This window comes from Festucalex cinctus, chromosome 3 (assembly GCF_051991245.1).
Source record: "Festucalex cinctus isolate MCC-2025b chromosome 3, RoL_Fcin_1.0, whole genome shotgun sequence".
Lineage (NCBI taxonomy): Eukaryota > Metazoa > Chordata > Actinopteri > Syngnathiformes > Syngnathidae > Festucalex > Festucalex cinctus.
The window spans coordinates 10,084,109-10,096,148 of record NC_135413.1 but is presented as its reverse complement, the minus strand read 5'-3'; the positions used below and the strand labels follow the sequence as shown (position 1 = coordinate 10,096,148).

The window sequence follows — 12,040 nt, the reverse complement described above, 5'->3', positions numbered from 1 at the left end:
GAGAAAAACTACCTGATATCAAATAATCTGAGCATATCTGTTACTTTTTGTGGGTGCAAAACCAGTTGCGTCTTAGTTTCACGCGAGCCACCGTGCTTGTCTTTCACTCCTCACTGTCTTCCGTCTGGTTTAGAATCTCTGCCGGCAGCCGAAAGAATGATCTCGTCTCTCTTTGAGCCATTAGCGCATCCGTCGGCCGCACACAAGTTCACCATAGCATTGCTTGCTGATTTATCAACTGTTTGACCGATTTTCTAGCTCACACGGAATGTTTTCTAATTCACTCGCATTGACGCCCTGCCCTCCACCGCAAGGGGCGCACTTCAACGTGACGTCACACTGGAAGGGTCTATAGCAGGGGAGTCCAAACTTTTTCATTTGAGGGCCACATACAGAAAATCAGAAGGACGCAAGGGCCACTTCATGTTATGAAGAAAAATTGTGTTTAGTCCTAAAAATTGTACAAATAATTTATTTGTGCTTTTGCGTATTAAGAAAAATGCTACAGTATATAAACCAATTTATTTGTAATATGGCAGTAGGATTATTGTAGTTTCGGAATTGTAGTTAGTTTTTATTAGTTTTCAGGGTGGTTCAGTTAGTTTTTATTAGTTTAGTTCTTTTAAAAAATGCTTAGTTTTAGTTTAGGTTATTAGTTTCAATATTAGTATTAGTTTTTTTTTGTTTTTTTTTTAATGTGTATTACATGTGCACAATATTTAATAAATACCATGGGGTGTCATCTGAAGGTGCTTTTCTATTGGCTGCTGTATAGATGACGTCACTTCTGTGTGACATACTTTCAAACGTCATTATTCCGGTTTATATCAAAATAAATGTACTAAAAATCACATTTAAAATCATCCCCAAGGCTCATGCGTTAAATTAATTACCAAAGACTAAAACGAAGGACATGTTTGCTATAATCATAGTTTTAGTTAGTTTTGTAAACATCAAAAGTAGTTTCAGTTAGTTTTCGTTTTTTTTTAAAAAAGCATTTTCGTTTTTATTTTATTTCGGTAACAATATTGTTTTTTTGAATTTTAGTTTTTTTCATTAGTTTTAGTAAACTAAAGTAACCTCTAATGGCACCTGTTTTTCGATACCCTCCCTTCTTACTTTGACCATCTCCAAACATTTTTGTTTTGTTTATTTTATTTGAACTGAGTCAAATGCCATTTTTAGCATATGTCGCGGGCCACTGAAAAATGGACAGCGGGCCGCAAATGGCCCCCGGGCCGTAGTTTGGACACCAGTGGTCTATAGGAAGACAAATACAGCTGAAACAGACGTTCTAAACTTGGTCCCCATAAACATATAAAGACAAATATAGCTAAAACACACATTCTATTTGGGCGTATAAAAAATGATTTGCTCGAGACACAGTGTGTGAACTACTTTCTCATGTTTTGGCACGTAGATCCTCAAAGTTCTTCTCACTACTATTCAATAAATGAATGAATGAATGAATACATTTAATTCTGATAATCGCATCTTGTGATGCAAAACCAAACTAGGAAATATGAAGATAGAAAAAATGATTGTAGAGAATTATTTATTTATTTATCCCCTGGATATCTCATGGGATGGGGCCATGCAGACAGGTGCAACTCGCAGGGGGGGGGGGATTTTTTACATATTTATCTATCTACATATATATATATATATATATGTATATATATATATATATATATATATATATATATATATATATATATATATATATATATATATATATATATATATATATATATATATATATATATATATATATTGTCACTCTTCTATGAGTAGGGATGGGCACATATTTAGTGAGGATTGATCACATTTTCATATAGTCGGGCCAGGACCAAAAAGAACAGAAATTTACCATAATGTACACAAAATTGCCAAAAAGTCAGTACATTTATTTTTAAAAGTGCAGAAAATAAGACGTTCAAAAAGTAAGCATGAAAATGTCCAACAACAAAGGAAGAGAGACAGAACAATACCATAAAATGTCTTAAGAATTGCAAGAAAGTCAGAAAATTTATTATTTAAATATGTCCTCTGCTAGCCACCTCGACTAAAACCAGCAAAATCCCAAATTGAACAGATCATTCAATTCTCGCTTAAATTGTCATTATTATTAATATAATCCATTTTTTGGTTCAGTTTTTCATATTTTTCTGGGGGGAAAATAAGAAAAAAAGATCTACGTCATAATTTTAGGAGGTTGACTATAGATGACAGGCAGATTTCATGAAAATCACTTGCATTATCTTACTAAAATATCTACGTACCGAAAACAACCTAACCCAAACCCCAAAGTCAGTCAACCGCTTGTGATGCAAGATAGCTAAACTGGAAAACAAGACTGTTACTGACTTTGGACTCGGTCGGGCCCCCACGAAGATATGAAGAGAAGTAAAACACATGGCTTGGGTGTCTCCCATGCATCATCATTATTTGTGCTTGCGTGCGTGTGTGTTTGTGTGTGTGGAGAAAGATGTGCCTGCTGCCCATCAGAGGAGGCGAGTGGGTGGTTGATAGCTGCTAGAGGTGTGTGTTTCTGTGTGGGTTGCGTGTCTGCAATTTCATGCTAGTTTAAAAAAAAAACAGGCGGCCTTTGTAAAAGCAAAAAAAATGCTTTTGTCTATGTGTGTGTCAATCCATATAAATACAGTACGTGTGTGTGGCTAGCAATGGGCCCTTTTCATGATCGACCGGATGACTCGAAACAATTGGCAACAGTGTCGGCTTGATTACCATAGCAACCGGCGAGATGAACAGAATGTGAACACACGCCGCATGCGGTAGCAGCACTCACTCATGGACTGTTTTGCGAACGGCGGTCTGGGAATCTTGCCCTCCTCTCAACACTTTTAAAACTTGAAAAGTTGACGTGTGTTCCGAAAAACAACCGGACATTCACAAAATGAGAATGTTGTCAGGTACAGGTGCTACAAAGTTCTCGTGTTGCCTGGTCAAATTTCACCCATTCATCTACTTAAATGGATTACCAGCGTGTATTAATTCTGTCACGGTTTGGGTTGGGTTTGGGTTGATTTTGCTACTTTTATCATGGCTTAGGTTTAATTTTGGTTTAGTTTGATTTTGTCCTCATGTTTCTTTAACTTCAGTCATGATCTGTGTTTTGCCTTGTTGTCCTTGTGTGCCCTGTTAGTTTTGTCAAGCATTGTCATTTCCACCTGTTTGCCTGCACTTCCTCATATGTCAACCAATCAGCATCCTCTGCCACTTGTCTTGCCCAGCTGTGTCTCGTTATCAATTAGTGTGTGTGCGTGCGTGTGTGTGGGGGTGTGTGTGTGTATTTAGTCTCTTGTCTCCCGTCGGTCTGTGTCGATTCATTGTTGTTTTGATCCTGCCATGCTGCTGTTTTTTTGCCTTGTTTCCCTAATGTCTTTGCTTGCGTTTTGGAGTTCGTTTTTGTTTTGGCTTAATAAAATTTCCATTTTACGTCACATCTACCTCCTCGCCCTGCTTCTCTGCCTTTTGGTCCACAACCACACCTCAAAACCTGACAAATTCAAGGAATATGTTTGCAATGATGGAAATAATAAAACATGCCATAAACCAGTGGTGAGCGGTGACCTTTTCGAGTGGGCATGCTGGACTGAGAAAAATGCGAGCACCTGCAAGGGCGCGAGCAGAAAAAATTGGGGGCATTTTTATTGTTAATTTTAATATTAAATATTTAATTTTTATTTAATACCACTGTGTAGGTATAAATTTAAAGGGGAAATATTCAGGACTGACACGAAGTGGGCTCATCGCTGAGGACAATGAGGACGATTTGCACTGGACATTAGTAGTCCGACATGCCGTAAAGCGCTGCTACTGAGTTACTAAGGCAACTCCCGCATGAGTGCTTAGAGCTGTTAGTGATGTTTTTTTTTGTTTTTGTTTTTTTTTAACTGCTCGTGCTGGATTCTAGTGTTTCTGAGCTACAATTAAAGCATTTCCTGTTAACTACAAACATTTTTGCGGACATTAGATCACTTTACAAACTCAGCGGAGCCACAAGCGATTTCAACCAACAATCCACAGTTTGCTCACCTTTCTACAGCCAGTGAGCCATTTACGTCCTGGCTTGAAATTCGTGATGACTACTTCAGGAGTAGAACGACCATTTGAATTATTCTGTAACGTTTTGAACAAACGCCACCAGCAAATGTTGTTTGGGATGTCACCCGTTTATTCCTCTCATCAAAACAACACTTTTGGTAGTGGCCGACGCCAAAGAACAGAGTACAACAGCTCTCGATGCTAGCAGGAAAAAAGAACAACACCGAAGCGCACGCCTCCTCCCCTCTATCCCGCGAGACCTGGGTTGCGTTCACTAAGAGTCAGACATAAATAGTGCTCAACATAAATGGCAACCTCACTTAGTTTCTTACACTTCTTTTCCTCAAAAGTTCTCTGGGAAAACAGCACTCGTTGGGATTCGGCGATGCACTTGAACTGAAAGATGACAGTTTACCGCAGAACAAGCCAAGTAAGCCAATTATGCGCATGCGCGTTGTCAGATACGCTGCGTGACTAACAGCTTTTTTGCCATTCACGTACAGAAAACAACGTTCTCGGAACTAACACTTGATTTCTCATTGTGCATGCACTTAACAAGCTGTCGGCTTCTCCACTCCCCGCGAGGAAACAGGACAAAATATACAGGAATTTAAGACCAAAACAGTAGAACTACGGTATTGTATTTTAGATGACACTGACAGAAATATTTTCAATGATTTTATTTTGAAGGGCCGGGCATGCACCGCATTAATAGCTTACTATGACCGCTAGCCGCTGTCATAAACACTTTTGGCAGTTCCTCCTCAACGCTCCTCTTGCTAGTGCGATGAATATTTAGTCAGTCAACTGTATCATGTAACTAGAAAATAAGAAAAATTAAATAAATGTGTGCAGTTTTTATGATACATGTTAATAGTTCAAACGTTTAAACGTAGGAGGTTTAAAAAAAAAAAAAATCCTTTGAACTGTGTGTTTCCACATTTGCACATGAGCTCAAGAGCGGTGGGGGTATCTCGAAACAGTACAGTATAAGAAAGATTAATGCTAAACACTTAAAAATACACAAATATTTTTTAATCAAAATGGAGTGATGTAAGACAAAATACACTTTCCCAATTCTCTGACACTGATCAGGGATTAAGCATCCATTTTCAATTAATACTGTTGTTCCAATAGATTTTTTTGCCCCTCCGATACCGGATATCGGGTACCAATACCTAGTTTCCCCTTCAATAGGATATCTTGGCTCAGCATGCAGTGAACACGTCATACATCAGCGAATGTCGTGCACGAGCACTACACAAGATGCTGCACTCAAAGCTCTATATTAGTGTCGGAATGGTATCGGAATGTTACTTGTTAGTACTTGCCAATGCCAATACCACTGTTTTAATGCTGTGTCGGGGCCCAACACTAATTAATACACTATAAAAAGGTATAGACTATAATTCATATCTTGGAATAAACTGTATGTAAGGGATTGAATTGTGAATGCATAATCCTTTAGGTGAAGAAGATTGGGAGGAAGACAGTGAGCCTGGAAAGCTTTAATTTCTCCATTGCTTAAGAAGCCACTGCAGAAGGCAATGGCTGTATGTATACGGTTCGACTCGGATGGGCAGGCAAATATTTTCAGCATGGCAGTGAGTCATGGCGAGCCTCATAACAAACCAACAAACATCAAAAAGCGAAACCCGGAATTGCAAGGTCGGAAGTGGGAAAGGTTCCGTTGGAGGGTGTTTCAGATGTCTGCACCACATGCACATCCGCTGCAGGAATAGACAGCTTTAACTGGGGAACTTGGTGATGAAGTGCTGCCTCTACCAGCGAAAATTCAGTCATAATTACTACTTTCCCCAGCACACAACAGTGTGAAGGAGAGCTTTAAAGTTGGAAGTGCTCCCTCGTGCTCCTGTTAGCGGTGTTTTGATGTCTGAGTGCACCTCTACACCTGTGTCAGTCCCTGATACACTGCAGTTTATTTATACCGCTCCCTCTGTAGTGCTGTCTGTCAGTCAACACAATCCCCACTTTTTTTTCTCCCTCTCTCTGGCAGCTCCGCCGAGAGCGGCAGATGCGGCGGCAGGCAGCTATAGGGGCTATTATAACGCACAACCAATCTCATTAGTGCAAGGGGGGGAATGTGGCCCGGCGGATTAGCTCTCATTGCTCAAAGCAACTTAGTAGTGGCGTGTCGCCGGTAATAGTTGTCAATAGCTGCTGCTACTTAACAATACATGGAAATTAAGCCGATTGGTCTCAGGACTCGGATGCTGAGGCTCAGAAGGACAACAGCTCGACAACACTTTGTTATCTTACCTTCCCGTGTCCTTACATCAAGAGGTAGAAAATTAGTCATGCTCTGTAGGTCTACGCAGCAAATTGGTCACTGTTAAATTTCTAGTGTTCAAACAAATATGCAGTAAGCAGGGTTATTTTTACACTGCCAGAGTAAATTTCCTTGTGTGTTGGGGCGGATGTTGGATGTAGCCTGAATAACACAACCTTGAGTGTTAAATTGACCACACCCTCATTTCCGGTGAAAGAGAAACTTTCTGTTTGCAGCGTGCTGTCGACACTTCAAAAGTGATACATCCAGTTGCTGCTGTCGGGGCAGAGTGGCTCAGGGGTAGAGTGGTCGTCTCGCGCCCCTGAGATCATGGTCACCGTATGGACAAACAAGCCACATTCACACATATGCCCAATTCTTCAAGTGACCAGGCATGTTTCTATAATGTGGGGTAGCGGCATACCCGGTGTCGGTGTCAGATGTGATCGGACTGCCGGATTGTATCGTGTTGCCTGACGAACACGTCGCGCTACAGGATTGGCTGGAAATGATCAAGTTGACGTTAAACATTGGAAAGCAAATATTAAAGATGTCATTTAAATAACAAAATGTACGGAATGAAATTGTAAAAAGGTAAATAAACCTAAGAATATAACCGCAAAATTTATTGAATAAATAACAGAATAGATTGACTTAATGATAAATACACAAAATAATTGCCTCAGATGTGACAAATATTGTTTTGATTGTTAATGTGTTCCTATTATCATTAAAATTGTTTTTGTTTTTTTTAATTGTGATTGATTTGTGAACAGCCAAAAAAACAAACAAACTGAAGCTAACTTTTTTAGCGCTGCTGTACTGACATCACCGGCAAGCGAGAAGGTGCTTCAATCTATTTTTTTTTCACTCTTAAAGTATCATGCTTTTATATTTTTAGGTTTACAGTACTTACATTTTTACAATTTTAGTCCATTACTTTCTTATTTTGAGCAATTGTAAACGGACAATTTCATGTCATCTGCAAGCAACCCCGATATAATTTGGCAACACATCTGACACAGACACCGATAACCCATTCAAGCACGTTAGCAGAACACACAAACTCGAATTCTGGGTTTGAACATTCAACCACCGAACTCTAAGGCTGATTTGATAACCACAAATCCACCAAGATAGATATAAAGCAACCAGGCAATGGAAATCTCAACCGCAAGACTGTAGTTGTGGATATCTATAATTTTCTTTTTGACCAGATAAATCTGACAGATATCAATAACACATTAGGCAATGTTAAAATGACTTGTCCTTGCCGTATTTGTAATCTCCCCGCAATCTTACCTGTGAAGCTGACGTTCAGGATGAAATCCCGGTAGAGTCTGCGGCCATCCAAGGCTTTCATGCTGTCGCACAGCGTGCTGGTGTTGAAGCAGAGACTGCGCTGCATATTGTGCAAGGCGTAGGCCATGGCGTACACCGCGTTGACCACAAACATGATCTTGGACTCGGGCTCAAAGTTGCTCTTGTCCATGGATAGGTCGGTATCGCATGGGGTGAGCACAGCTTCCCCTCCGCCGCCGCCAAGCGAGCACTGGAAGCGTTGCTCCCAGAATTCCCTGAACCAGGGGTTGCGGAGGTTCTTCTTGGGGTTCAGGCTGAGGAAGTAGCGGTTGAACTCTGGCACGTGGTTGGCGGCCAACTCCAGCGTGATGGCTCCTTCGGCAGTCACCTCGTTGCCCTTGACGATGCTCTCCTGCGCCCCCCAGCCGTCGCTGGCCACCCAGATGAAGGAGGCGTTGAGCCTGGCGGCGGCGGCCAGCAGCTCTCGGGCGTCGTCACTGCGGAGGAACAGGACGGCCACGCGGGCGTTGGGCTTCTGGAGGAGCTGGCGGATTACGGCTTCGTATGACTTCTTGGCGTTGGAACGTCCCACCTGTATGGATCCAAGGATTTGAAGGAAATGTCAAATCAATAAAAAGTCCACCACTACAAAGTAAACAAACCAGTTCAACCCGGCTATTAAAAGTTATTTTTCTTCTTCTTTTTTTTTTGTTTTGGACAGATCGGCACTGAAATCATGACACAAGCCTTCCCAATGCAATTCTCGGTGTAAGGATTTAAAAAAAAAAAACAAACCTCAACACAAAAGCATCCATATCAATATCGATATCCATGGTACCAATCTCTAGTTGGCTAGGTATCATATCGAAAGGGCATATTACTAACTTAAATTTTGGTATCAAAACAATACAAATGCTGAAAACATTTTATTTTATTATTATTATTATTTTTTAATGAAGAAAAGACTCAGTATTTGGAAAGGCTCCGACTAGGAGAATGCAGGGTATGTTCAAAATCAACCAGCTGTTAATGTGAAAAGTAAATGCACTGTTGCTGTGACCAATGTCCAACATGAAATGCTAATGACACTAAGTGGCAGAAAAATTTCCTCAACACAAAGCAATATTTCACACTCTTTTTTTTTTTTTACAGTACAGTACATCTTTTTAATTTCAAATAGCTTTATGATTTACTATAAAATTGCTATATCAGTGAACTAAAAGATACAGCCATATTTGTATGAGGTTAGCATATTTTTTTCACTTTTATGTAAATCAACAAGATTATAACAAACATGAAAAATATTTTATTGTTTATTATGAGTGTTCTGTCTTGCGCAGTTGGCCATTGTTTGTTGTCGGACCTTTTTTTGGGATGGACGTTATGTTTACGGATATCCGGTATTACGCCCAGTAATCGTGGCGGATTTGTCTGTCAGTAATATAATTAACGTTTAAGTTTGTGACTATAGATTTAGTTGACGAGGCAGTTTATCGTGCGTGTGTTTGTCGTGAGTGGCCGTTGTACCAGTTGAATTGCTCTCTCGTTAGATGCGTGTTGCTGACGTAGTACTTAGTTAGTCCAGTAGAGGGCTTCATTGTAACATTTTTGAACAGGCATCTATTTAGTTCCTGTGTAACATGAAGTGGACATGTTTGAATGTTGTTTTTTTTCTATTGACAAACAGCATTTATAATATAAGTCTTAATAAGAAAGACACTGTTAATTTGCTTTTATTATGTGAAAGGCATAAGACGTTATACTTTTTGTAATGTTCACTTTCTGTTTAACTTTTTTTTTTTCAGTCTCACAAACAAACCAAACAAACTGAATTGTACAAGATAAACAAACATCTGGACCTTCTTTCTTCATTACTCTTCACTGCTGATAACTATCTATCTAGCTGCAGATATAAAACGTGTGATTAATTTGTGATTAATCATTAGTCAATTACTGAAATGATGGCAATAATTATGATTACATTATTTTTTTTTATTTTTTTTTTAGTAAAAACCATATTGGGGTGAACCTGTTGGGTTATTGGCCCTTTCATTGTCAATAGTGCAGTTTCAGAGTTCTCATCAGTGCAGAATCAAGACTTGCTATATGTTTCATATCATAATCATATCTTACTTTTTCTGACGTGGCAATGCAGATGTTCCTCATGCGGGCCTCCTGCTCGAAGGCTTCGATACCCGTTTCTCCGTAGTCGCCCTCCGACGCTACCGTGGAGACGTAGGTCCAGTTGAAAAAGCGCAGGATCTCGGCCATGGCCTTGGCCTGGTAGAAATCGGGCGGCACGGTGCGGGCGAAGTAGTCGTAGCGGGTCTTGTCGCTGAGCTTGGCGCTGGTGGATGCGTAGCTTATTTGGGGGATCTGAAAGAGCCTGAGCAGGTTGGCAACCTGGATGGACAGACCATATAGTGACGAGTGACGACACATGGATCATTGGCAAGATCTTGAAGATTTTGTGTCACAAGAAATAATGTTCTATGTTGAATTGATATTTACCGGTATCAAAAGTCTTATTTTATCTACAGTATATAACATTTTTTTTTCGTAAAAAAAAAAAAAAAAGTTTTAAAAAGCTAGTAAAGAGTTGGTTTTATGAAAAACATTTCTATGAAAAACTGTGAATCACTGTGAATCAAGCTGTGGTTGACAATGTTGACTTCACTATGTGAATGTGAAAACAGCAGCCCCTGGCAATTCCACGCGATAAAGAAGTTGAGCTAAATAAAACTAGCGTACCTTTCACTTCCTTCACAGCTCTCTAATACGGCCCAGTGGGAACAAAAACAAAACAAAATAAAACCCCCAAAACATGGAAAACAAACCCTTTGCAGCACAACAGTCACCAGAAAATCCCCCAATGCCTCTTTGTCAGGAATCCTCCTTGCTAGAGGAGTAAAGACGCACATACAGAGGAGCTAATAATGATGTTTTACGCTAATGTCAAAATACATCAAATGTGTAATTATTCAGCGCCATGGATACGTACAACCACACGCTTGTGCTTCTCGCAGCTTTATATTGGCCGGCACATCCTTGCGTGAGTGTGTGTGCGTGTGTGTGTGCGTGTGCGGAGGTTTTTAATTAAGCGCCTTAATGAAAGTTTGATCAAAAATGACTGCTGGCCCGCCATCAAAACAAAAAAAGAGGAGAAGCTTGGAGTGTAAAACCCATAAAAAAAAGATCCTTTAATTAATGCATTTTCCCGCTTTAAAAGATAAAATGTCAATATATTTGGAAGGCGGCTGCAGACAGCAATCATGCATATGGCATTCAGTGATGATAACAGTAGGAAGTACGAACACACACATGCACACGCACGCACACACGCACACGTCACTGCGTTATGGTAGTCAGGTTTTAATTTTCGATATTACATTGTCTAGTTATCCCCCCCCCCCCCCCCCAAAAAAAAAAAAAAAAAAAAAAAAACATTGCCTTTTAGTGGTTAGCATGTTAGCTGAGGTTCTGGGTTTGAATCTCTCATGTCTGTAGAATTAGCATTTTCTCCCATGATGCTTGCAAGTTTAAAAGTTTGAATTTCCACGTCCTGCTATGTTCTTGTTAAGAAATAAATTCCATTGTCTCCTTTAATTAAACCTTATCGCTAAATGCTCCTTATGAAAAATCATATTCTAGCCATATCTGTGCACGGCGGCCCTCGACTTGCTAAAAAAAAATAAAAAAAAATGGCACAGTGAGCGGAACCCAATTGTGTTTGAAATGTTGCTGAGCTAATTGAAACGTATCGAGTGACTAATTTGGATTGTTAACGATCACTTGCACTAACAGTTCATAGAGGGCTGACTCATGCATCATATGAGCTTTCTGCAGCAGTGGAAGTATCATAACCACACACACACACACACACACACAAACAGGCGCAGATGGCTGCAAAGACATGCAAACAGCACAAACAAACATGCATACAGTACATAGGCACAAATAAACACACGGCCATTCTTTGGATTCTCCCATCTGCGAGTCGCCACAGAAAAAAGCAAAAAAAAATAAAAATAAAAATAGACAAGGAAGAATAGAGGATGCGTGCGTGTGCTTCAGTAGACAGCTCTGAGGCGGGGGAAAAAAAAACTTCCTTCAGCAATAATGTTCATACTGTAATCAGTTTGTGCTCTGTAATCTTGATAAAAAATTTTATTGCATTTGTTTTCATTTTTGTTAAATATCTTGCAATTTTTGTGATTTTCAAAGGTTGCTGTATTCTTTCCCCCAAATATTTAAATGTATATATGCACAGTACAATGGTGTCTTGAGATATGAATTCAGTTTGTTCCATGACAGTGCTTGTAACTCAAAATATCAAGTCAGCTTTCCTTATTGAATATAAGTGCCATGAATACATTCCAG

The 12,040-nt window shown here is 39.7% G+C and overlaps 1 protein-coding gene across 2 annotated transcripts in view; it reads right to left on the bottom strand.

The window, feature by feature from the left end:
* Positions 1–12,040, bottom strand: part of grm3 (glutamate receptor, metabotropic 3) — a 65,885-nt gene that overhangs the window by 21,941 nt on the left and 31,904 nt on the right. For both annotated transcript variants that reach the window (XM_077515729.1, XM_077515728.1), the window contains exons 6-7: positions 9,794–10,063; positions 7,661–8,252 (exon numbers count right to left, since the gene is read on the bottom strand). In XM_077515729.1, coding sequence (XP_077371855.1) covers positions 7,661–8,252; positions 9,794–10,063 — 862 coding nt within the window. The remainder of the gene's footprint in view (positions 1–7,660; positions 8,253–9,793; positions 10,064–12,040) is intronic.